This window comes from Grammomys surdaster, unplaced genomic scaffold (assembly GCF_004785775.1).
Source record: "Grammomys surdaster isolate TR1022 unplaced genomic scaffold, NIH_TR_1.0 136, whole genome shotgun sequence".
Taxonomy (NCBI): Eukaryota; Metazoa; Chordata; class Mammalia; order Rodentia; family Muridae; genus Grammomys; species Grammomys surdaster.
This window is the reverse complement of record NW_021604594.1, coordinates 409526-436435: the sequence shown is the minus strand read 5'-3', so window position 1 is coordinate 436435 and position 26910 is coordinate 409526. Positions and strand designations below refer to the sequence as shown.

Genomic DNA, 26910 nt, shown 5'->3' with positions numbered 1-26910 from the left:
CATATAAACTCCAAAAGAGTTCTGACTCTCAGAAAACAATCCTTTTCGATTTCACAGTTCAAGACCCCACCCAAGCCTCTGCAGCATGCAGTCTAACTCCAGCCAAGTGTTTGGTTGTTTTGAACAAAGATGCAGCGAATGCTGTCAAACGTTAGTTCAGGGGGTCAACAGAGAAGCTGGGGGTCGAGAGTGGAAATTTAGGCGCCCCAGGCGTACTGGATAAGAAGAGTATCTGGGGACCAACAGGCGAGTCACGTGTGTATGAAACTCGACCTAAGGGGTGGGGAAGGGACGGGAACCCCCGCCCCCACCTTGGGGCGCTGCTCCCAACGCCTGTAAATACAGCTATCAACTCGGCAGACCGCGTAGTCCATGCCCTGGCTTCCCCTCTTCACTCATCTGTGGCGCCCGGTCGGTTCCTAGATCCACCGCTTCTTTCGAGGGCGCAGACGAGGTGAGACCGGCGGGCTGTGAAGCTGAAGCTCCGAGGCCCGCTGGGTCTGGCACACAGGGAAGACCCCCGCGTGGATGCGATTTGGAATTGGGATCCTGGGTCTCCGGAGATCCGGTGTGTGGAAGCGCCGCGGAGACTCTGTGTTACTCCGGGTGACAACAGCTGCGGGAGGCAAGTTTGTAGGGTACAGGTGAGCAGCTAGCGCAGCTCAAAGTCACCCAACCACACTTGCAGGTCCCGGAGAAGCGTTCGTCCGTTACCTGAGTCGCTGGGCACATTGTTCCCTCTGCCAGACCCCTCCATTCTCCCCTTCTTTTCTTCCACTCTGTTTAGAACCACGGTTGTCATTGTGGGAAGGGACCTCGGGGACCCCTGATTCGAAAGCCCCGTTTCACAGATAAGGGGCTGGGCCACCCCCTAGAGAAGCGGGTAGGGTCTTTTCCCCTTCGTCTTTCTTGCTTGTTCTTCCCCTGACCCTTCCCTCTCGGCTCGGTGGGGTCTTGCTCTGGGTCCTCGCGTCTGATTGCCTCTCTTGTTGGCGGTGGCTACCGCGGCCCTGGCGGGCTCGGGTTTCTTCGTTGCCTCTGGTAAACACACCCGCCCGCCGGCTACCCCATCCGCCTCCTTATAAAGTATGTCCTTATAAAGGCTGCAGGCACCGGACTTCCTGCCGGAGCCCGAGCCCCCTCCCCGGGACTGAAGGGCTGGCGCGTTCCCAGGCGCGCGGCGGAGTGAGGGGCGCGCCGGGGCGCCACAGGGCCCGCCCAGGGTCTCCCTCCACGTGGCAGCCGTGGGATTGGCCCAGGAGACCGGAGGGACAAGAGCGCCGCCGGCTGTGGCAGGCGGGAGGAGGTTTTCTACCCAGGCGCTGGAAAGGAGGAGTAGAATGAAAGGCGTAACTAGAATAGAGGGTCTCGGGGTAGCCCCAGACTTCCCTTTCCGCCTCCTGCTCGCTTCGGAGAATCCGATCTGGCGCCAAGAGCCTGGCTAGTTGTGGGCCAGAGGTGGCTACAGAGTACGGTCTGCCCCTTGGTGACTTTGAGAGACTTTGGGAACTTGGGGATTTGTCTCTGGAGCGGGATCGGGGCGCCCTGGCCCGGGTAGGCAAGCCCGGCAGCGCGCCAGGAAGTTGCTTCGTTCAGACCAGACCTTTCTGGTTCCTGATATCGCCCTGCGGGCCAGTGGCGCTTTCGCTCCTGGCACTGCCAGAGCGCGCGGAGCCAGCTCCGCCGCACCGGGCTCTATGGGGCCTCCATGAAGGCTCCATCTCGTTGGCTCCAGGGGTCTCAGGAGCCACCATGATGGAGTACCCTTCCCAAGGGCCGCTAGGAAGCCCTTCTCTGAGCGCTCTGTTTCTCTGCAGAGTCTCGGCCACCATGGCCCCCACGCTGAAGCAGGCGTACCGCAGGCGCTGGTGGATGGCTTGCACCGCTGTGGTGGAGAACCTCTTCTTCTCTGCGGTGCTCCTGGGCTGGGCCTCCCTGCTGATTATGCTCAAGAAGGAAGGCTTCTATTCCAGCCTGTGCCCAGGTATATCCGAGAAGGGTTTGGGGTGGGAGGTGAAGACCGCGAGGGACGGTAGAAGGAGGAGGCAGGAAGTTGGAAACAAGGACAGGTGATCAGGCAGAGACAAAGCGACAAAGCAGGGCTGTCCAAGACTGGAACACTGGGCATCTAGGAATTGGACAGGTTCACTTCATGATCTCTTCAAACTTAACGTGCCACTCTGTCAAGATTCTCTGATTCAGTGGTCACTGAATGCCGATGTCCTACTAGGCTGATTGCCTATGACAACCTTTTGTCTAGAGTAGTCTGTAGACTCTCAGAAGTTCTGCACCTACCTGAATAAGGAATTCTCAAGTTAAACAGGTCTTTTTTGTGTGCTAGCAAGCATTGAGCTGCGTCACCAATACACAGAGAGTTTCTTAATGAGATCAAGAAGAAGCACACAAACTGGATTATTAGTGTGACGGATATATACTCTTGGCCTGGACCTATACTCTTGGCCTTTTCAAGACCTTGGAGTTCCCCGTTCTACAAATCACCCTTTTGTACAAGGTTAACAGCATTATTTCCTCTAGAATGGATATTTGTGGAGCGTTTGTTTCTGTTTTCCACATCAATCACCTTGGTGTGGTGTAAAGTGACCCCAACCTGGAGTGGGAATCCTAAACTCTTTGAGAACAGTAGGTGCAGCCAAAGGCTGCCTGTCTGCATCTGTCCTTCGGGGAGGGAGCGCCTCACTTGGTGGCTGGAACTTGGTGCATATTTTTCTTCTCTGGAAAGGAGAGTGCTGTGCTCAGTGCTCAGTGCTCAGTGAAGGAGCTGTGTGGTGTGCAGTTTGGTGCCTCTCCTGTCCCTTTCTCCACATTCATGTTGTGGAAAGAAGGCCAGCAGGGATTTGAATTCTGCCTTCCATCTCATTTAACCATCGAGCTCCTTACAAATTGAGTGTCTATTATGTGGGAACAATAGTAGTATCTGTTCTTGGGATGGCTGTGTCTCAACACACATGTAATTGTCCTTCTGGCTTCTGGCTCCTCAGTTCAACCTGTTGGCCTCATAGCTTAGCCTGTGAGTGTGGGAGGATGGGAAACCATTTCCTTGAGGGTGGAGGTGAGGCGCTCTTGATATCTATTCCTTTTTGCAGCACCAGCTATACCATGGGGCTGCCCCACCCCTACTGAAGTTATCTGTAAGGAAGCAGTGGGTTGCACCCAACTATGGCACTCTGCCCAGGTGCCTGACCCCAGTTACAGAGGGCAGGGACTGGAGATGCTGAAGTTAGCATGAGTCCTAGGAAGGCAGGGTGGATTCCTTGAGGAAGAGGTCTGAGATGGAATGATAGGTATGCATTTCAGGATGGTTGAGAGGACCAAGTGGGCCCTTAGGGACCCCCACTCCCAGGAGACTCAAATCCCTCTGAGCTTTCTCTGGAGACTAGAGAGAATTATCCCTTTGTTGTCTGGGGGCCTTGATGTCTGCTATAACCCATCCAGTGGCTTTTCCCTGCCTTCTGAACCTGGGAGTAATAGAGTTTCACTAAGAATTCTTTAGTGGGAATTCATTTACCTTGCTCATTTTGGTGATATTTGACAAATACATACACTCTAGCCAGTTATCACAACAGCCAGTATTCACAGCGTTTCTACCACCCCCAAAACTTTCAAGGGCCTGTGATATGTGTAGATCCCTCATTTAAAACACACAACATAATAGGTTCCAGAATATTCAATATTGCATAGTCATCCCCACAAATTTTAGGGCACATACTTTATCTTCAAAAGCAACACTGTACCATTACCAGCACCAGCTCCCCCTGTGCTCTCTCTAGGCAACCGCTTGTCTGCTTTCTGTCAGAGGCTTGCTATGACAAATGCCAGCTATACCTATTTGGAATGTTTTCTATAAATGGACTTTTGTCTTTTGTGGCTGCTTTGTTTCACTTAGCATAATGTTGTTTTTTTTTTTTAAGGTTTATCCTTATTCCACATATAAGCCTTAATTTTTTTTATAGCAGAGTGGTTCACTATCATGTAGACTGACTACATTTTCTTCATTAGTTAATGGACATCTTGGATATTAAGGATGATACTCCTGTGTTTATGTGTTTATTTTGGAGTGGATTTGCTGGGTCATGAAGATAACTAATGTTTTCCAAAATGACTACCACATTTTAGATTCTCACCAGCAGTGCACGAGGGATTCCAATTTCTCCACAACCTCAGCATTGGTTGTTGATTGTCTTTTTAAATTTGCATTTCCCTAATGGCTACTGAGGTTGAATGTTTTTTTCATGTGTTTTTATTGGCACATTCTCTGGAATAACATCTAGTCAGCTACTTCTTCCACTTTTTAAGTTGTGTTATTTGCTTGTTTATTTATCAGAGATTGGACCCTGCGCCTTACACTGCTAAGCAAATGTACAGTCTACCACTGAGCCATACGCCTAGGTCTTTCTTTTTCATTATTGAAGTGTAAGGGTTCTTTACCAGATCTAAGTCCTTTATATAGTTTTCTTTTCTTTCTTCCTTTTTTTTTTTTCCTGGTGTGTATCCTTTTTTAGTGTTGATAAAATTTTATTTGCCTAATTTTTATTCTGATACACAATCCTGTTTAAGAAACTGTTGGTTAAATTTAAGGTCACACAAATTTGCACCTGTGTTTTCTTAGTTTTGTGGTTTGGCCTTTTAAGTTTTGATCCTCAGTCTTATGAGGTACCGTCCTGATGTTTTAAGTTTCTTGAAAGTGGGTGTGTTGTTGAGTCTGGCTGTGGTGAACTAAGTGAACTCTTGTCCTTTCCCCCAGAACATATTTGTACACTTTTGGAAAGCAGTGCACAGCATCTCTCCCCACCCCCTTGTTTAAGGGGCCCTGCAGGCTGATGGATGGGATGGTGTTTTCTGTTCTGTCCTGCTCATGCTATCTGATCACAAACAGCCCTTTCCGATTCTTGGTGCCTCATTCATCATGAGTCTTCCCTGACATTTCTAGGAGATCCAGTCTCACTACAAACTTGCTCTTCCTCTGGCTCTTAAAATCTTTCTGTCCCCTCTTCCATTATCATCCTTCTGCCTTAGGTCCAGGAGTGTTGTATGGTAGATTGAGCAGTTGGGGCTAGGTACCACATAGGTACTTGTCCTCTGTGTTCTGAATGGTTGTGATTTTCTTTAATGGTCTCTATCTAGATAATTGTTATTTTTCTGTCACAGAGCATTGCAAGTCTCAGATGATGTTGTTTAACAAACAGTTGAAGAACTAAGCGAATGCGAAGTTTATTACTGAGGTTGACATTAGTATAGGCTTTGGGGTTCCTTGATCATACTGTCTGGTTTCAGGGTCTCCCTGCTATGTATACTCTGGCATAAGAGCTAATGGAGACTGTTACTCAAAATTTAATCAGGATCATTTGAGTTTGTAACACACTAACAGAATAACAAAAGAATGTTAACAGTTGTTAAATATTTACTATTTGTTAGGTCTTTAGATCTCATTGTAAATCTGTGATGCCAGTATTATTATAATGCCATTTTGGGGGACAGAAACCCAAAACTGAGAGATGCAATGTGCCTACGGTCACTCAGGTGGTAAGGAGACCAAGGGCTGCTGCTGAGGCTCCCTGACAACTGCGAAGCCGTGGGCTCTATCCCCACATCCTCCTTTGAGAGAAGGGCACAAAGTGACCCTAGAACTTCGTTACTAAGCCTCATGGGAAAAGCTGAAGTGACCCAACCGCTAAAGGCTGAGGATTGCTCTGGAGCAGTCCAGCTGTCTTAGATATTGTTCTTGGTATGAAGAAACATCATAACCAAATAAGCTTATAAAAGAAAGCAATTAATTGGGGACTTGCTTACAGTTTAAGAGGGTGAATCCATGACCATTACGGCAGGGAGCATGGCAGCAGGCAGGCAGTTATGGCACTGGAGCAGTGGCTGAGAGGCAGAGAGAGATAGACTGGGTCTTCCATGGGCTTTTGGAACCTCAAGGCCCGCCCCCAGTGACACACCTCCTCAGTAGTTCTATCAACTTGGAATCAAACATTCAAATACCATTGTCATTCACACTACCACATTTCATGCCCTGGCCCCCGTAGGCTTATAGTCACATCATAATACACAGTACATTTAGTCCACCTTCCAAAGTCTCCATAGTCAGTAACAGCCTCAACACTTAAAAAAAAAATGTCACTTTGGAGATTTGGGCAATCTCTTAACTGTAACCCCTGTAAAAATCAAAAATCAAATTACATAATTCAACATACAGTGGCCCAGAATATACATTAGCATTCCAAAAATGGGGGAAAAAAAGCATACTGAGGAAATACTAGATCAAAGCAAGAAATGGAGCAGGGCAAACTCCAATCCTGTTACTTCATGTCAGTTATCAAAGGCTCTTCAGATCTCCCACTCCTTCTAACTCTGTTGACTGCAGCACACTTCTCTCTCCCTTAGGCTTATTCTACAACCTGTTAGCGGCTCTCCTTGACAGACATCCCATGGCTCATCCAACATCTTAGGGTCTCTAGTGCAATCTAGGCTTCGTCTTCACAGCTCCACGAAATGGTCTCCTGGGCCTCCATGGAGAGACTCTTGCCACACACCTGGTCTCAGTGGCTTTCCTTAACTGAAGAGGAAGATTCTACAGTCTCTTTATAATTATCTTTCGTTAACCACAAGGTCAAAGCTGCCAAGTTCTGTTGCCTGGTGGGGCTGGAATCTGGGCCCCTCCAGGAATTACATTTGCATAAATTTTGACTCTTTGATGCTTTTTAGGTATCAAATCCCTCAGGTCTTTTCCCTTCAGAGGCTCCAGGATTGGCTGGGTAGGGTCTCACTCTTCGGAGCCCACTTAGCATCAGGCCTTTCCCATTTAGCATCAGGCCTTTCTTAAAACTTCTTACCTCAGAGCACAGGACTTGACTCCAACATTACCTTCCCTTTGGCCATAGACAAGACCTTACCAGCTAGAACTTTGTCCTGAGGTGTTTTGGTGGTATGACCATGTCACCAGCAAGAAAGTATCATGTGGAAGCAAACATGGATTAGGAGACAAATCAAATCACTTAAAATTTGCTCTGCATGTATGGGACTCAGGCCATTGTCACATCCAGGTGTTTCAGGTCACTGTCTCCATTTTAAAGGTGGGGCAAGTCTTTAGAAAATTTTAGCAGCATTCCTAGTGAAGCCAAGATTTGACTAGAGATGTATGCTTAACCATGATCTAATATTGAGGGTTTCCTAGACAGAATCATATATAAGCCACTTTTGTAATTTTATCATTTCTGAGTTCCATAGTAACTGTTATTTAAAGTATGGTGCAGCCTTGGGTTTGATGTTGTATATAAACAGGTATCTATTTATATATATTCCTAAGAAATACATATATAGTCCCATGTTTTTTTATTGGATATTTTATTTATTTACATTTCAGATGGCATCCCCTTTCCCCATTTCCCCTCCTTAGAAACCCCCTATCCCATCCCCCTCCTCCTTTTTGCTTTTATACCATTCTAATTACATGCAAGTATTAAGGTCAGTTCTAGGTTGAGGAATTAGCAATACAATAGATACAAATAGTCAAGGAACAAGCAAGACAATAAACACAAATAGTCAAAGAACAAGTAAGGCAATAAACAAAATTCTGTGAACATTCCCGTGATCACTGTTTCTAAGGACTTATCAAGATAACCAAGTTATCTGAGCCTACTTCCCTGTCCTAGCTCATAGTCATTTTCATGTCTGAAGTCTACTTCCTTGTTCTAACCTAATATTTATATTCCTGCCTGAAATTACTTCTTTGTTCTAGTCTAAGATTTATATTCCTACCTGAAATTACGTCTTTGTTCTAGCCTAATGTTTAGATTCCTGCCTGAAATTACTTCTTTGTTCTAGCCTAATGTCAGATTCCTGCCAAGCAGCCCATTTCCTTGTCCTTGACCCATGTTAGATTCTTGCCAAGGAGCCCCAAAAGCTCTCCACCTCTCCCCCTTTTTTATTTCATAAACAAGACTGAGCCTGTGTTAGGTTGTTCTGCCAAGAGTACCTTCCTTACCCATCAGGGAATATGCATTATCAAAAGCAATGCACTTCTGTCTTAGGTTGGTAAGGGTCTGTGCAGAATCTTACCCATCTTTGGCTTGCCAGCCTGTTAATTTACTGTCTGGGGGTCCATTTTCAGTTTCAAGCCATGTACTTTGGCTGCCAACATGTTGATGTTGTTAAAGACAAGCTTTAACATGATAGGCAGGAATAAAATTATTCCCAGGGCTAAAAGGGCTATCATGATCAAGCTATATATGCTATTCTTGAAGTTTAGCCAAAATAGAAATACTGACTTCAGGGCATGGGTAATTTTATCAGCAGTATCTGCCTCATCAATGCTCAGCAGAGCAGTATTCTTCAAATTCATAAGCTTACTATGCAAAGTTAAAACATCCAGAGATGTGTTAGAATTATGCCAAATACACTGCAAGTGTCTTTAAACTTTTTCCTAATTATAATGACTACCGCTGTAAATTTTAGAACTAACATGCATCCAATGGTATTTGGCATGACACTTGAGATGGCTCCTTACTCTTAAACTCTGAACCTCCTTCCAATAACTTGAATAGGATAAAGAGCATCAATCTGTTTTTCCAAATGCCTATCTAAATTTTCTTGTATATTCAACACGTTAGTAACATTTTTTTGCTAAATGATTAGCAAAAGTAGCTGTCTTAACTTCTTGTGTCACAGCAATTGCAGAAACAGTGGTGATAGCAATTAATGTAATTAAGGCTGTTATACCAGCAATAATCAAGCCCACTACCCTCTTCCTTCTACTTAAAGCCTAACTCACTTCTTCCAGTACTTGCAAGCTCTTTTCAGAAGACCAAGGTTCTGTAAAACTCAGGGCAAAAAAAAAAAAAAAAAAAAAAGCTGGTTGATAGATCTCCATAACTGACATGCCAGGTTTCAACACACTAACACAGTTAGAAAGTGTACAATCGCCAGGCGGTGGTGGCGCATGCCTTTAATCACAGCAATTGGGAGGCAGAGGCAGTCGGGTTTCTGAGTTTGAGGCCAGCCTGGTCTACAGAGTGAGTTCCAGGACAGCCAGGGCTACACAGAGAAACCTTGTCTCGAAAAAACAAAAAACAAACAAACAAACAAAAAAGAAAAAGAAAGTGTACAATCAATGCAACTTACATTAAATACTGTAGAAGAAACAAAAATAATTTTAACTTGACAATTAAAAGAGCCTTAACACTGGGGGCTGGAGAGATGGCTCAGCAGTTAAGAGCACTGACTGCTCTTCCAGAGGTCCTGAGTTCAATTCCCAGCAACCACATGGTGGCTCACAACCATCTGTAATAGGATCTGATGCCCTCTTCTGGTGTGTCTGAAGACAGCGACAATGTACTCACATAAATGAAAAAAAAAAAAAAAAAGAGCCTTAACACATGTACTAACACTTTATCTCTTGCTAACATAACATCATAGAGAATTGCAGCTAACTTCCAAATATGTCTCTGAAAATGTCCAGATCCAGTTTTCCAAATGAAGACTGTTATTTTCAATATTGAATTGATTTCTAGACTAGTACATGATTGAGTCTGAATAACTGGTTACATTTAAGAAAAATACAAGAGTCATTAACTTCTCTTTTTGATTCTCTGTTCCACAAGATCTAAAAACTTGAGGCAAGGCAGCTTGTCCCATCAGGGGTATAGGTAAGCAAAGGTGGGTCAGGAACATATGTCCAATACAGCTTCCCAGTCACCATTGTCAGGGCACTCAGCAAGCTCACAGGTCAGCATCATTCTTTGTCCTGGCATCAGCATGTCTCATCCGTCACTCTGGCAGCCACCATGATCCTTCAGCATCCTATGATCCTGGGTGTGTTAGAGCTCCTGGGAGTCCAGCTTCCTCTGGGTTTTGGGGGATTGGGTGCAGAGCTGACACCCTAGGACTGTTCTGGGCACCAGCGCAGACTGGAAGGTCTACTCCCATGTTTTTAATGCACAAATAACCAATAATTGAGACCTCAGAAGTCATTCCATATACTACCTAACCTCACTTTGAGTTACACTTCACATGTAGTATGTATGGCCAATGTAATGTAATGGCCCAGCAGGAGCAGACAAGGGCTGGAGTACAGTGTTAGTCATGTGCTTTTCCTTGATTTTTTTTTTTAAGATTTATTTATTTGTTTTATGTAAGTATACTGCTCCTGTCTTCAGAGACACCAGAAGAGGGCATCAGATCCCATTACAGATGGTTGTGAGCCACCATGTGGTTGCTGGGAATTGAACTCAGGACCTCTGGAAGAGCAGTCAGTGCTCTTAACTTCTGAGCCATCTCTCCAGTCATTGATTCTTAATCCAGATGCTAAGTACATTCCCACTTACTGAGTACATTCTCTTTTCCCCCATGTCCCCTTTGTCTGTGAAAGTGGGGCACTTGGATCCTAAAGACTTACTCTGCTGTGACTACCATGGATGCAGGTCCTTTAACCAGCCACTCAGTGATCAGGCTTTAGGAGCTAGCTCATATTGAACTCCTAAGAAGTTGATTGCTTAAACCAGAAGAACTTATGTATTAGTGGACCATTAGCAGTCCACTGGGCCGGATTCTGTACCAGAATTCGCTGGCATAGGATATACTTGGGGAAGTTTTCAAGCTGGCCTGTGGGACAGCTAGGATGGGTGGTGTGGTGAATCTCTGCTGGCTTTGGAGATTCTTCTGAGTTTGAACTGGAGCCCGCTGTAGGCTGCTGAGTGGTTGAGTACTCTTGCTTCTGGGAACCTCATCATCTGGAATCAAGACCGCTGTCTTACTCTTTAGGGTTGTTGTAAAGATTTTGCTTGAACAACCTGGCACAAAGCAGGTGTTTGCTGTAAGCTAGTGGAATTACTTAGGAGGGAGCTTGTCATTTGATTATAAAAGATTTAAAGGCAGGGACAGTCTTTAACTCAGGGGCTACAAATTCAAATGTCATGTAAGGGCAGGCAGATGATAATAAAGAAGGCAAGGAGGGTAGGTTTAAGATAACCATCATCTGGGAGCTATGAGATAGATGTAAACCTGTTTAAGGACAGCACTGGCAAAAGAGGAGGCCACCTTCCGTAGGAACAGCTAGATCTTCCTGACTTTCCCTCCCTCCCCTCTCTCTTTCTCCCTCCCTCCCTCCCTTTCTTCTATGTTGCTCAGGTTTGGTCGGTTCAGAACTTCTGCATTCAAGGCCTCTTACCTCAGCCTCCTGAGCAGCTGGGACTGTGGTTGCACATCACCATGCCACAGCCGAGAGCCCAAATTGTCAATGAACTAGAAGTCTGGATTTTTACTTAAAGTGACACTCAACCCAATCTACTGCCAGCCCAGCACAACAGGGGCAGGGAGAGAATCAGTGGTGGTCACCTGTTTGTGGCCTTTGGTCTGACTTGTCTTTCTCCAACACAACGCTGGTGGATAGCAAATGTCTAGCAATCAGGTGTAGAGTAGACCCATGTGGACAAACCCAGTGGCAAAATGGATGGTGATCATAAGGATAGTAAAGTATGATGGTTAGCATCATTCTCAAGGCTGAGTGGTCTAACCTCCTGCCTGCTTCCTTTAAGACTGAGTGGGCTAACCTCCTGCCCACTTCCTCTAGGTGCCTTAGCCCTTTTCCTAGCTTCCCAGGTAGTTGGAACTACCCAAGGCAGTTCCTTTTTCGGTAGCCTGCTTTTATGTTCTTTTTTATGTTAATACACAGATATCATTACCTCCTGCTACCTGTAGGTCCTTTGGCAGTTTAAGGCTACTTGAAGTCAGAGGTCAATAACCACCCTCTTTCCCAACACCCAGGTACAATCGTATCCTTCCATTCTCTTTACAGAACTCACTACTTTTCTATTTTTTAGTTAACGATTCTCTGTCTGTCTCTGTCTTTCTGTCTGTTCTCTCTCTCTCTCTCTCTCTCCCTCTCTCTCTCTCTCTCTCTCGGCAGAGTCTCATGCATAGCTTAGGCTGTCCTGGAACTCACTATGTAGCTCAGGCTGTCCTCAAGGCAATCCTGTGTCAGCCTCCTGAGGGCTGGGAATTCATGCATGAGTCATCACAAACAGTTCACCTCACTCTTAAAATCAGCATCCATTTGTTCCCCATCATGAGCCTTTGCAGAGCTAAGGGTACGATGTGTAGGTCTGGTCTCAACCTCACTGTCAGCTATTTCAAGAGCTCTGGAATGTGCCTCAGCCCTTTCCCCTGGGCCAGAAACTCTGCAGAACTCTCTTTACTGTCTCCAGCTGAGGCTGCTCGTTGGCTGCCCTTGTTAGCAGACAAGGGGTCTGAGGCACAGAGTAAGAGAGTTTCCCTGGTCCATAGCTAGTCAGGTGGGCGATAGGAATGAAGACCCTGTTTAGCCTGTTTCCCAGGTAATGCCCTGTTTTCCCCTGACACCCAGAAACAATTCGGAAGCAACTACCACATGGCTCAATGCACAGAGTTATGTAAAGTCACCTTCTGTCCCCTTTACCTTGTTACAACCCCCAGGTTCACACCTGAACTTGGCCCCTGGAAGGCAGCACATCGATGTCTTCATTGGGGGATGGGATGCTTTATTAGTGGACTCTTGCGGGCTTGTTGTGACTTACAGGGTCTGTGCAGAGCAGTGCCCGGAACATAGTGCTAAATAATACGAGCTGTTGTTATCAGGATGTCACTTACTGAGAAGGCTTCCTCTACTTTTTATGTGTGATCTTATTGCACACATTAAGGAACCAGTCACCGATTTGGGGTGTTCCCCACTGGTGCTCTCCCATGACTGTAATAACTTGGTACATACTGTGATGTCCACTTTCTCAACTAAGTTAGTTGAAACCTCAGATTGAGAGTGTATGCGATTCTCTCAGGACCAGATCCTAACAGCTATCATTCACGAGCTCTTTTCCTACCCCAGACAGAGCATATTACTTCCAGGGACACCTGGCTGGTTCAAGCCGGAGGCCTGCATTGGAAGGCAGGACCTCTGAGCCAGGCTTCCTGATTCTGTTGCATGTGCTGAGCCCTCTCTTTCCCTCCTCAGCTGAGAACAGGACCAATATCACCCAAGATGAACTGCATCAGTGGACAAGCTGTGACCAGCAGGAAAAGATGCTCAATCTGGGTTTCACCATTGGTTCCTTCCTGCTGAGTGCTACTACACTGCCTCTGGGGATTCTCATGGACCGCTTTGGGCCTAGGCCCCTGCGCCTGGTGGGCAGGTGAGGTCGCTGTGTTGTTTGGAGATACAAGGCCAGGAAGGTGATACAGAGGAGGGGAGGCTAAAAACTCATGCCCTACTTTTCTGTGTCCTTACAGTGCCTGCTTTGCCGCATCCTGCACTCTCATGGCCTTGGCCTCCCGGGACACTGAAGGTAAGCCATCTGCCCTTGTGTGCCTTCTCTAGAATAGGCACGATAAAGGTGGACATTGACCCCAGTTTCTGTCTGTGGACTCCCATGGCTCCACAAATGCCCTCATCTACCCTTCTTTCTCTTTTCAGTTTTGTCTCCATTGATATTCCTGGCACTGTCCTTGAATGGGTTTGCTGGCATCTGCCTAACGTTTACCTCACTTACTGTGAGTATTACTGATTTGCCCTGGCAGCCATCCAGACACCTGGGAGTGGGTGGGGTTAGAAATGAGTGAGAGGGGGTTGAAGAGAGGGCTCCGCAGTGAAGAACATTTGCTGTTCTTCCAGAGGACCAGATTGGGTTGTCAGACCCCTCAGGCCTCCAGCTTACAATCATCTATAACTCAAGCACCAGAGAAACTAACACCCTCTTCTGGCCTCTAAGGGGACAGCATGCAAGGCACACCCAGACACACTCATACACATAAATAAAAACAACTTTGGAATCACGAGAAAGGATAATGACTGTCTCTGATCAAGTGCTCGTGTGTGACAGACTATGCAGGTGGGAACTAAGGGTAGGCACGGAGCTGTGCGTGGGTGAGACTTTGTGTGTGTACTGAGCCTGTAATGTCAGTTGAGATCCGTTCCCGCAATGAGCCTACAGTACAAACAGGACTATGTCCTCACCTTCCAGAAGATTCCATATGGGGGATTAGGGAGGGGTGGAACAGAAAACCCAATAAGCAAGCAAACTAATAAATCATGTCAGCAGTTATAAATACTGGGAAGAGAACTCAACTGGATAATGTCTCTAGGGCCAAGGAGCAGCTGAGCCGTGGGGACCTATACCACATTATAGGGGAGTGTGTGTTAAAGGGCTTGAATGGAAATGTGTCTGCGAGGTTGTACTGTGTGAATTTGCCAATAGTTGACTGTCTTCGACCTATGAAACTAACCCTTTCATGTGGCTTAACCTATTACATCTCTGTGTGTTTGTTTTACTGTATATGTTTATGTATGTCTGTGGGTATAAGGGTTAAAAGTTTAGCAGGGTGGGGGTGGGGTAGGGAATTTACTGTTGGGCTTTTTTTTTTTTTTTTGGTTGTTTATTTCGGATTCGGCCAAACTGGGTGTTTTGGCTGAATTTCTCATCCCAGCAGCTGCCGTTAACTGCAGCTGGGAACATTTCACAACTTTCAAGGAAGCTGGTCCCTTCTGATCCACCCCTCTGTGCAGCAACCCCTTCCCGCTGTGCAAATTGGCTCAGGCCTCTAAATCTCTTCTAGGGCTGGAACAGGAGGCTTGACCTGGACCCTGCCCTGGGTTGTAGAGGGGATTGGAGGGCCAGCCAGTCTACTCTTCAGCGGTCATCGCCTTGGTGATATCCAGCCAATGGTGGGGCCTGACGCCAGCCCCGCCCCGCCCCACCACTTGTTGGCCCTGCCCCTGCTGACAAGCCTAACCAAGAGCCTTTTGCTGTTGCAGTCCGTCTGTGGGCTCTAACTACTGCCGATACGCTACCTCCTGGGTCACTCTATGGTTAGCTCTTGCCAGTGCTGGGTTTAGACAGAGCCTCTTCGACCCTTGAGGTGCTGGGATCCTTTCCTGGTGTCCTTGACAGTGTACGTAACAGACAGAGGGCACTAGGAAACCTTGTTCTAATGGGAGCCTGTTTGGTCTCCCTGACTATGTTCTCCTGGGTCAGCGACAGCTCCCTTCTCTAAATGCTTTACTCCCACATTGCTATTTGAGGTCTCTTGACTGAGCCTCTGTTCTGGTGGAGAGTTTTTAGTCTCCATATGGCATCTAAGGTCCTATCCTACGGCATCTAACACTGGAAGACAGTGGGATGAAGGGAGGACTTTGCCTTTCCTTTCCCCGAGGGCCTGGCTCTCTATTAGTGAGCAGAATAAATGATCAATGAATTCATTACTGGTTGGTGTTCTGAGCCTGCTTTGCACATCAGAGCCACCTCAGCTTCGTTCTTACTGTCCTGGTCTTTCCTGTGATTTATCCCAGTTCAGCAGAACCGGTGGACTATGGTATTTGGGCCTTGAAGAGGATTAAAGGTCACCTTTGTTTTAGAGGGTTATCCACGGCCATAGCCTTGGTGGGGCCAGGAGGAAGTCTTTAAGGCTGGAAGCTTGAGTGCTTTTCTTTTCGTCACAGCTTTAGCTTTCTCATTTTGGAAATGAGTTGGATGGACTACATCAGTGCTTTTTATTTATTTTTTGTTTATGTTACTCGAATGTGTGTTTGGTCTGTATGTATGTCAGTGTATCATATGCATGCCTGTTGCCCTGCAGAGGCCCGAAGAGGCTGTCAGGAACCAGAGTTATAAACAGTTGTGAGAAACTATGTGGGTGCGCACTGGTTATTGAACATCTGTAAGCTCTCCTGTCCCTTGTTCCATGTTTCTTAACACTTGCTCCAGCATATTATCCAGAGGTGTCATCAAATAAAAGGGGCTCCATGAGCAAAAAAACTGGGGTAGCCCTGGGATGAGACAAAGTTAAGACTTCTCTCTAAGGATATTTCTGGAACACTGTTAGTTGCCCATGGGTGTGATAGACCGGTCAGAATGAAAACATTCACCAGTGGGTTTTACCTTGGGACCTTTCTGCAGGTCTCCTGGGGCTGCCATTCCTGGAGTTCACCTCCGAGCTTTCCTATAGAGTGCTAAGAAAGATGAGCCCAGGAAGGTATTAGCATTTCACCAGCTCATAGGAGTTGCTCTTCTCCCTCAGCTGCCCAACCTGTTTGGGAATTTGCGATCCACTTTCATGGCCCTCATGATTGGTTCCTATGCGTCTTCTGCCATCACTTTCCCTGGAATCAAGGTATGGCACTTTTCATAGGGCTGGGGAAGGCTGGGGAAGGCTGGGGAAGGCTGGGGAAGGCTGGGTTGTCTCTTTCCCCCTCACTGTGTGTATCTGTGTGTGATACAGTTGGGCTCATCCATGCTTATGGCAGCAGAGGTTGATGTGGGATCATAGTCTCTTGCTCTCTATCATCTTTTTTGTTTCTTTCTTTGTTTTAGTTTTGTTTTGAGACATGGTTTCTCTGGTTATCCCTGGCTGTTCTGGAACTTACTCTGTAGAGGATAAGGCTGACCTCAAACTCCTAGAGATCCACCTGCCTCTGCCTCCCAAGTGCTGGGATTAAAGGCGTGCACCATCCCCAACCGACTCCATCTTAGTTTCTTTGTTTCTCATTGAACAAGAAGCTTGAAGTTTTAGCTAGACCAGCAGACCAGTAAGCCCACTAGGATCTGCTTGTTTCCACACCACAGCCCATCCCAGGTGGCAGACGTGTGTTGTCACATCCCACCTTTGCTTATGTGATAGAGATCCAAACTTTACCACCGACCCATTTCCCTGCTCCTCTAAGCTGTCTTTTTGCTTTGCCCCAGGAATTGGACGGGGCAGGGTAAGTGGTGGTGTTAAGTCCGGAAGGCCAGATATTTCGGCTAAGTCTTCCTACTGGAGAGGCTGGGTAACTTAATCTAAGGTTACGAAGTAAGCCTATGCCAGAGTGGATCTTGGTCAGGCTAGCCTGGTGGACCTGGAAGAGGAAGGTCTAAGCTTTAAGCTTGGGGTGGGCTGGAGGACTCGATTCTTCCTCCGTCAAATGGTACAAAGCACTCTTTCCACTGGACCATGCCATCGTTCTTCAGAGTTGACCTTGGGCAGCTGGTTGCTTTCATGGATATTTTTGCTTACCTTCTCTAAAGGAGTTTGGAGTGGTGAGCTTGAGGAGTCCTACGTTACCCCTACATGCTTAAGGGGTGCTGTTTATAGAAGCTGTCTTACCTCCAGAAGGAAAGAGCCCAAGTTTCAAGTTCCTGGAAGAGGTGGAGGTTTTCCCCACACAGTGACCAGGGCTCTCACCAGGAGGCTGTTAGGGAGGACAATTGGAGACAGTTCTCTTATCAGAGGGGCCGGCACACTTGCACAAGAGCCCAAGGCAATTTGGAACCTATTTGTTCTGGGATTAGAAACTTGCCGATCAACCCACCTCCTTTCCTTTCGGTGTATGTACCTGTGTGCTCTTGGGAACCTTGAGATAAGGCTTCTCATGTTGGATTTGCCTTTCCATGAGGAAATGTGCTAGCCAGGGGAAGGGTAAGCTCAGAGCATTAATTTCCCTTGTGCATATGATATGAAGTAACATTTTTGTGTGTGTGTGTGTGTGAAAATAATAGTTTTTATGGAGTCACTGGCAAAAATTGGCATTCCTTTCCAAGGTAGTAGTTGAGAGTCCCTAGGCTTGTTGAGGAAGGGGCAGGCACTTTTAAAGAATGGCCCCACGCTCCTTCAATGGGGCTTGAGTGAAGGAAGGGAATGGCAGGTGTTCTGGTCTGGCTTTTAATTTCTGGCTTTGGTTTCCCCACCTTCAAATTGGGTATAAGGAGCAGGATGCAAGAGACCTTGGAGGCTTCAGTCCTCCAAGGGTTCTGCTTTTGTGGGGCTCAGGAAAGCTGGCTTCCTCTATAGCCTGTTCTTCCCCAACAGCTGATCTACGATGCTGGAGTCCCCTTCACGATCATCATGTTCACATGGTCTGGTCTGGCCTGTCTTATCTTTCTGAACTGTGCTCTCAACTGGCCTGCAGAAGCCTTTCCTGCCCCTGAGGAAGTTGATTACACGTGAGAGGCTGGGAGAGGAGGTTGGAGTATGAAGTGGATCCCTGACCCCCTGGCCCCTGACCCCTGACCCCTGACCCCTGCTGTAGAGGGTTAACGCCAGGGCTATGATGATGTGATTGACAGAATGGCTTTGGCTTTAGACCTGGCTTTGGAATTCAGTTTTGCAAATGGCCTCATATTTCCCAGCTCTGCTTTTGCACCTGAGCCACCTGTTTGCACATGTTTTTAAAATAGCAGAGCTAGCACATAATAGGTGGTCAACATGTACTTTTTACTATTAATGTCAATAATATCTTTGGCTTTGGAGGAGAAGGTTTGATTAGGTGACCTCACCACCATCCCTGAAACGTGGTAAATAGTATATGGAACCAAACAAGAGGCTGCCAAGAAAATTAGTTTACTGTTTTTTTTTTTTTGGGGGGGGGAGCAAATTGATTGCCAGATTTCCCCAGCCCCTTTTCAGTTCAATAACAGCCAGAGGTGGTACTGCACAGCCTAGCACTTATGTATGGTAATAGTCAAATAGCTGGCATTAATTGAGTAGCTACTGTATGCCACACATTGTACTTACTGTTAAATAGCTGTATGATATAGATGCTGTTACCAACTCTGTTAATGACAGAGAGACTTGATAAAGGTCCTAGCATTGAAGAGGTGAGTTGAAGTTTGGAGGGGACCCGGCTGAGCCAATGTCTGTACCTCTTCTGTGAGACTAGACCAAGAGAAAAACATTCATCTGCCCTTCATTTACCTGGGTATTTGTGTAGGCAGCTGCCTAAGCTAGGCTCTGAGCAAGAGAGATGGGGGCCGCAGTAGGGAGCTTATGTCAGGACCAGATAAAGGGGTGGTCAGTACCCTGGGACAGCCTGGAATGGTACCTAGAGCTTGACATTAGACTGTACAGCTGGCTCTCACATACTGTGGTCTGACTGTTGGCAGGAAGAAGATCAAACTCATTGGGTTAGCCTTGGACCACAAGGTCACAGGTGACCGTTTCTACACCCATGTAACTATGGTGGGTCAGCGGCTGAGTCAGAAGACCCCCAGCCTGGAGGACGGGGCTGATGCCTTTATTTCATCCCCGGATATCCCTGGTACCTCAGAAAAGACTCCTGAAAGTGAGTGTCTTGTTCGGTTTCTAACCTTGAGGGGCAGGGAGGGTGCAATGTCATCTCTCCTTGGTTTTCATAATACCCTCTGTGGATATCGTGGATGGGGAAATCAAAGCCCAGTGGGAAGTCCAGATTTAGGGGTACCCTGCTGGATCCTCTGGATGAGGGTAGCAGGAGCTTCCATCATAGAGCAAATCTCCTGAGCTGTGAGGCAGCTGGTGCTTTGCCCCCCAACCCACCTGGAATCAATCCCCCTGTCTGTTGCATCAGGCACTGCCCAGTCAGGGAACTTGCAGGCAGGGCCTTCTGATGTCTGGAATACTTGTACCCCCTGCTGGCCACAGGAAGAAATGCACAAGGCTGAAGTTCCTTTCTAAAGATACCTTAGCTGGATTTCTCTCCCACTCCCCTTCCCCCCCACCCCCCCAGGCCTCAGCTACATGATTGAGGATGGAACATGGGCTCTTTAGTGAGAAGGTGAGAGTCTGAATCCTGCTTTCCATTGAATGACATTGTCACTGGTCCTCACCCTTGCCTTCTTCATGTCTTAAACCATCATCCAACGGGGAGGGTCGTTAGGAGGACTGCCTGACTCACTGGGCAGGAAAGCTGTTCATGTGGCGCATAGTGGGTCTAGCCATAATAGTAATTATCCCCACTGCCCATCCTTACAGGAGGATGCTTTAGAGTGGGAGCCTGAGCCAGGCGAGCCATTCACTTGTCTGAGCAGCAGCTTCCTCACTGTAGGAAAGCCTAGCTCAAACAAGTAAAAGTTAAAAAAAAAAAAAGATTGTTGCAGAATTGACTTACTGAAAATAAAGCTTATTGGGAATTGTGTTGCATAGCAATTGCTTCATAAATATTGCTAATATACAAACACACACAGGAAGCATTTAGAAGTCCCCTGAAAATGTGCTTTGGAGGCTGTTATAGAGCTTGGCAGGACCTTAGAGTATAGTGTACCTGAACCTTATTGTCTCTGAAGAGTCCTTTAGTTACACTTGACCCATAGAAGCTGAACAGTGGACGGTCCAGGGGCTTGACCTCCCACCACTCTTTCCTCAGAGTCTGTCCCTTTTCGCAAGAGCCTCTGCTCCCCCATTTTCCTGTGGAGCCTCGTCACCATGGGCATGACCCAACTGCGGGTCATCTTCTACATGGGTGCCATGAACAAGATCCTGGAGTTCCTTGTGACTGGTGGCAAGGAATTCGGTAAGACTCTTTGGAAACCCCGTGCAGGGGTGGGGGCATGGTGTGTGTGTGCAGCGCAGCTCAGAGGATCATCTGCTCACCATGTCTCTCCTCTACCCACAGAGACGAATGAGCAGAGACAGAAGGTGGAAGAGACAGGTAGGGTGATAACAGCAGAGCCCTGGCCCATACCTTACCCTGACATGTCCTGTTCCTTGGATTGGACTCATTCTCATAGTCCTGGGGTCCTGAGAATTTGGATCAAATGAAGGTTGTCTGAGCACAGTCTTCCTCTGCTGGAGGCGGGTGGCAGTGCCCACCCAGCTGCTGGCATCCTGACCCCACTTCTCTTCTTGCCCAGTTGAGTTCTACTCTTCCATCTTTGGAGTCATGCAGCTGCTGTGTCTTCTCACCTGCCCCCTCATTGGCTACATCATGGACTGGCGCATCAAGGACTGTGTGGATGCTCCAATGGAGGGCACCCTGAGTGAGAGTGCTTCCTCTGGAGATGCCAGGTAACCCGTAGGGATGGTGCTGACAGGAACCCAGACAACACTTTCCATTTCCTCCTTGTTTGTGCATATAGCATCTGATTTCAGTCTCCTGAGAGGTCTGAGAAAGCAAGGCACTTCCCTGTTTTACAGATGGGGGAACAGGCTGGAGAAGGCATGGCCTGTTTGGCATAAAAAATACCTATAGTTGAGGGCTGGGTGTGCACTAGGCACTCTGCACAATTCTGAGTCCAACAGAATCTCTAGGAGATGAGTTCAAGATGGTCCTCATTTGACAGTCTAGGAAGCTGAGACCTGTACCACTAAATAACCAGCCGGAGAGCACACACACAGCAGGTTCCTGAGCCAGTGTCAAAAAGCAAACACTCTAAAGCTTGTCTGAACTTGGGGACTTATGCCTGTTATCTAGGCAGGGGGCTGAAGCAGGAGGTTGCTATGGGCTTGAGGCCAGCCTGGGCTACATGGTAGTACTAGGCTTACTTTGTCTACAGAGTGGAACCCAGACAATTTCAAAACAAAGGCTAAGGAAAGGTGGGGAGTTGGTTTATTAATTATCTATTGCTCTGGAATGCTTTGCCCTATTCCCAAATCACAAATGTTCACTATTCCACACTTCTGCTAAGGGCAGAGAGTCTGGGAATACCTCAGCTGGATGTTTCTGTTTCCAACCTGGGGTTTCTCATAAGGTTATGTTCTAGCTTCCTACTAAAGTGCTGCCTGGATTGGATGACTGCTTCCAGGTTTGCTAGTGTGACTGAGCATGAAGTGGCCCGTGTTAGGACTACTTTAGATATGGCTTCCTGACAGAAAGAATTCTGAGAGAGGGGAGAGGTGAAGGTAGAAGCCATTGTATCTTCTGTAATGTATAGTCTTAGTAGTAACCTACAATCACCTCTGTCATGGCCTGTGCTTACTCAGAGTGATGGTGTAGTAGATGATGGCCTGGGGTTATCCTGGGCATCTTGTTGGCTGAAGATTGAAGTTGGATTGAACTTGGGGATCCTGACAATTTTGCCCTTTGTAAATCCATTTGCCCTGAGAATGTAGGAGAGGGTGATTAGGAGAAGAGGTATTTAAGGATAGACCCAGTGGCTCTCTTTTGTTTTCTGGACTCCAGTCTTCTACTCTTGATGGTCAAAGCCCATTTACAGAGCCCATCTGACAGGACAGGTGGGCAGCCTGAGATCACCCCCAGCCTGATGTTCTTTATCCTGGGCTGGCCCCAGAGCTCTTAGTCATGCCAAAAGGGGAGACTTCTGGGCAGTCATGCCAAGCTGTGCCCAGATTGGCATCTGCTTTTGTTCAGGCTGGTGGGCAGTTGGTATGAGGAATCCCTTCTCTATCTTCCTTCTCATCTATGATCTCCTGACTTCAGTGTGTGTGAGACATGCTTGGGGCACTCGCCAGGCTGATTCCTGGGCCTCCAGACATTCTGCATTCTGGGGATAGCTCTGTAGACTTATACCTCAAGTTGGTGCTTATCTAGTTAGACGAGGAAGCCATGCTTATAGAGAAATGGTTTTCTCTTTTGCAGGTGAGTATGAATGTGCGTGTGCGTGTGTGTGTGTATGTGTGAACATGCACACATGTGGGTAGAGGGCAGAGGACAACCTTGGCTGCTGTTCCTTAGGTATTGTCTATAGTTTTCAGTTTGAAATAGGCTGTCTCATTGACATGGACCTCGCCCAGTAGGCTAGACTGGCTAGCCAGTGAGATCCAGGGATTCACCTGTCTGTACCTCTCTGACACCTGAGTTTACAAGTATATATATACCGCTTTTAGATACAGTCTAGCATTCAATATGTGGACCAAGCTGGCCTTGAATTGCTAGGATTAAAGACGTACATCATGCTGTTTAGCAATACCTAGAAAAAAAAATATATATATGACATTTAGTGGTTGGACTCAGATTTTCACATTTGCAAGGCAACTTCTTCACTGACTAAGTCATCTCTCTAGATGGAGAAATGGTTTTCTGCTTTTGACGCTTTCCTATCTACAGGTATACCAGCAGGGGATGGGGCCAGGCTAGTACCAAGGAGCTCCCAGGGAGTTCTAGGCAGCAACTAGTGACTACCTGTTATTTTTCAGAGATGGGGCTATCACCAAGTTCACCAGACCACGCTACCGCAAGATACAAAAGCTCACCAATGCCATCAATGCCTTCACCCTGACCAACATCCTGCTTGTGGGTTTTGGCATCACCTGCCTCATCAAGAACTTAGAGCTGCAGGTATCTGCTTTCCTCCACCCCTCTCCATTTCTAGGACTTCCTCTTAGGGATGTTCTACCAGTACCTGCACACTCTAGAAGCATGGCTCTGTTCCATGTCTGTATCCTGGGTTCTCCAGGGGGCATGCTTATTAACTCATATTGATGAGGGTTGGATCAGGGTAGAACCGTAGATGGCCTTCGAAGGCCTGGGTCCCTCCTCTTTCTGCCTTGATCTTTCTGACCCTCTTCTCTCTCTCCTTGGATTTCAGTTGGTGGCCTTTGTCCTGCACACCATAGTTCGTGGTTTCTTTCACTCGGCCTGTGGAGGTCTCTACGCTGCAGTGTGAGTCATGTGGACCAAGTTGCCTTCTAGAATTTTGCCTGCATGATTAGGGATGCTTAGCCAGAGCTGAAAGGGACCCAGTGCTCTGAAGTGGCATTGCTCCTGGCCTCCTGTCAGTATTGGCTTGTCAGAGGGGGATGTGGTCGTGGAAGCTGGCTGTTCATATCTCATGGCAGGAGCTCAGTGATTACAGGTAGTCCACCCCCTATTCACAGAGATGACCAAGTCATGATGTCTTTCCTAAAGAAAATGGGAGTCTCCTCTGATAAACGTTTTGGCCCTGGGGCTGGATTATGGCCTCTCTCCTCGTGCCTGTCTTGTAGAGATTTCTTGTAGTGTCCTAGTGAACAACTTTGGTTCCTTTCTCCCTTCATTCTAACCGGAAGTCATTGTTGAGATACTTCTTTGCATGGATTATGTCATGCAGTGCCCCTTCATGGGAAGGCTCTGGGTATGTGGTTGGCCAATGCTTCCTGGAGCCATCTTAGCAGTGTAGGAGCTCCTCTCCTACACTGTCCCAGCTATGCCTTTCAGTCACCTTTGATGTCTTTTCTCTGAACACTCGTATCCAGGGTAGCTGTAATCCTCTTGGCTCCACCTTTCACGTTCCCCCATCTGGTTTCCCAGCCTTGCCTGTTTGAGTCCCAGCCCAACCCAGTGTCATCTCACGTGTGGATCATTGCAAATCCGCATCACCTGTAGTAACCTTGTGTCTCCCCACTCCTACGTTTTGAGACAGGGTTTCTCTGTGCAGCCCTGGCTGTCCTGGAATTCTCTCTGTAGACCAGGCTGGCTTTGAACTTAAGAGATCTGCCTGCCTCTGCCTCCCAAGTGTCAGGATTAAAGGTGTGCGCCACTATGCCCACCTGCCTACTCTCCTTTTAACATGGGCTGGATCACGAGTTATCTAGCTGTCCTTTTGTCATGACCACCTCTGGTCACCTCAGGGTCTCCATTTGCAAGACCCTGGTCTCCATGCAGTTCTCCACTTGTCTGTTTAGCTTTCCTCCTTAGCTCTTAGCATTAAGATGCTACGCATTTATCTTACCTTAGACCACAGCTGCATGATATCTGTCGGTTCATTGCTTTTCTTAAGCATTTTGAACAGTGTCTGTACATAGGAGAAGCTCAGTAAACATCTGTGGAAAGAATAACATGAGTAACCTACTGAGGCTTGTCCCCTCCCTGCTATTAGTGAAGGAAGTGGGGTACAGAGAGACTGAGCTACTGACAATGACCACACAGAGAGTAGGTGACTGAACCCAGCCTGCTGGCTCAGAAGTGGCATATGCCTTTGAGGGCAGGGACCAAGGGCTACATACAGAGCCTGAATTCTTCAAGGAACACTCCTCCTGGCCAACACAGTGACATCTGGGGAGGGAGCGGGATGGGTGCTGGGCAGCAGGGGGTCTTGCCTCTGACTCTTGGATGTCCTTCTGGATAGGTTCCCGTCCAATCATTTTGGGACGCTGACAGGTCTTCAGTCCCTCATCAGTGCTGTGTTTGCTCTGCTGCAGCAGTTACTCTTCATGGCCATGGTTGGACCCCTGCATGGAGATCCCTTCTGGGTGAGAGCCGGTTGAACATGGCCCAGGGGACACGTATCCTAGTACTGGGGAAGGGGGAGGGGTTGGTTTTTTTCTAGAACCCCTCACTCCTGGCATCTCAACCAGGAGGTGCCTTGGAGATACCTAATCTGGGTCTGTGAGGCTGGCTGCTCATCAGAACCCTTCCCAGAGTGTTAAAAACCACACGTCTCAGATCAGTCTCTCTCCTGATCTGGTTCCAACAGTCTGCTTGTATCCTATTTCATTAAGCTTTAGCATGTGTGTGGTGAGTGTGTGTGACTGTGTCCGTGTTTGTACGTGTGTGTGTGTGTGTGTGTGTGTGTATGCATGTATGTGTGCATGTGGAGTCCCACGGTTGACACTGGGTGCACTACTTGATTGTTCTCCACCTTATTCCCTGAGACAGGGCCTTTCAGTTGAACTCAGAGCTTAACAGTGTGAATAGTCTGGTTAGGTAGTTTTCTCCAGGCAACTGGAATTGCAGGCGGACCACCACTCCCACACAGTATTTATGATTTTGGGGATCTGGACTGTGGTCCTCATGGTTCCCATTCACATTGACTTACGGAGGCACCCTCTCTCAGGGTTCTTCCCCACCTGACTCTGGCAGAGCGCCTGCTCCTGAGGTGCCACTGTTATCATCAAGTGCCCCCCTTGCAGAACTCTCATCCACTTCCCTGACATTATTTCTGCTGTGGGACAGTCAACCATGAACCCTCCTTCTGAGAGAACACTGACATTACCCTCCCTGAAACCTGCTGAGCAGTTGTGGTGCCGAGCATGCTGATTTTTCTTTCTTTCACTCAGTCTTTGCCACAGTCGACCTGTGAAAGAGGAACTCAGAGTTGAGACTTTTTGCCCAAAGTCTCACATGAGTTATGGAGTAGGATGTGATTCCCAGGAGCTCGTGAAGGCCGTGGTCCTGGGAGTGAAGTCCTATGTGCTCCAGGCTGGCTGTGGCTCCTTTGGCCATGACAAAGAGCCTTTTCTTGTCATGCTACTGGGATCCTGCTGGCTGGCATGAGCCTGCCTTCAGGGGCATAAGTTCCTCCATTCATGAGAGTGGTGCATTGTGGGGCCTCCCTGTTATTTCCTAGACTTCACCTCAGGCCCTCTGCCAGATTGCTGACCCATCTGACATGCTGATGGAACAGCCACCACACCTGCTAGGTCTGACTACATTTCTTCTGGTCCTGGACCTGGAGTACAGACAGCTACCTTCTCCTCCATGTTGGGAGTCTCAGGCAGGTCCCTGAAGAGGATGTGTCCAGCCAGTAATGATTTGGCTTTCTTTGACTTTCTTTCCATGTTCTGAAGGTGAATCTGGGCCTCCTGATTCTCTCGCTCCTGGGATTTCTCCTACCTTCCTACCTCTACTACTACCGGTCTCATCTGCAGAGAGAATATGCCACCAAGTTGCTAGACCCTCAGAAGGTGCTCAATACTTCGAAGGTGGCTACATAGACTCCTGAGGCCAAGAGACTTGGAGGACAGGCAATCAAGGCCTGGTAACACAAAGGGAATGGCCCATGGCTATCTACCTGCATCGTGTGCACAGAGCCAGGGGCTGTGGATTTATAAATACTAAGAGTTCTATTTTTGTAGGGACTTGCAAAAAAGGGAAACAAGGAGAACAAAACCCCCAAACCAAAAACAACCCTTAAAGAATTCCCCCAAACAAGCTGTCCATCAACTGAAGACAGTGCCTATTCCAGTGGTTGGGCCATCTTCTTGGAAAACAGTGTGGGGCTGTCCTTTCTCCACACTTGGCCTAGGAGCCTTTGTGGAGCTGCCTTCTGAAGACTCATTGATCAGTGAACAGACTACACTAAGATTCCAGCTGCCAAGTGTGCACACATTCACGTTCTGCACATGCAAATGGCATCCTTTCCTGCGGGGGAGGGATGGAGGGGCTGGCTGTGTCCATGAGGGGGTGTGGGGCTGGAGGGCGGGTTCCCTCCCTGGTGCTGTTTCTTACAGATCTTAGAGGAAATAAAAAAGGAAGTGAAA

At 47.5% G+C, this 26910-nt stretch overlaps 1 protein-coding gene across 1 annotated transcript; it reads left to right on the top strand.

Annotated features, from left to right (window-relative positions):
• Positions 1-343: 343 nt before the first annotated feature.
• Positions 344-26910, top strand: Slc43a1 (solute carrier family 43 member 1). The gene is made up of 15 exons (XM_028762937.1): positions 344-644; positions 1818-1984; positions 13001-13178; positions 13276-13331; positions 13460-13536; positions 16060-16152; positions 17827-17960; positions 18900-19078; positions 20138-20284; positions 20387-20422; positions 20625-20778; positions 22867-23008; positions 23259-23332; positions 24777-24900; positions 26218-26910. Exons 1-15 carry the CDS (start codon positions 529-531, stop codon positions 26362-26364), a joined length of 1824 nt encoding a protein of 607 aa, XP_028618770.1. The 5' UTR covers positions 344-528; the 3' UTR covers positions 26365-26910.

Bases quoted from the DNA above. Each gene is read 5' to 3' on its own strand.
- Slc43a1 (XM_028762937.1), top strand. From the start codon at position 529: ATGCGATTTGGAATTGGGATCCTGGGTCTCCGGAGATCCGGTGTGTGG. The intron at 13,179-13,275 runs GTGAGGTCGCTG...GTGTCCTTACAG, and splicing joins CCCCTGCGCCTGGTGGGCAG to TGCCTGCTTTGCCGCATCCT. The intron at 20,423-20,624 runs GTAGGGTGATAA...CTTCTTGCCCAG, and splicing joins ACAGAAGGTGGAAGAGACAG to TTGAGTTCTACTCTTCCATC.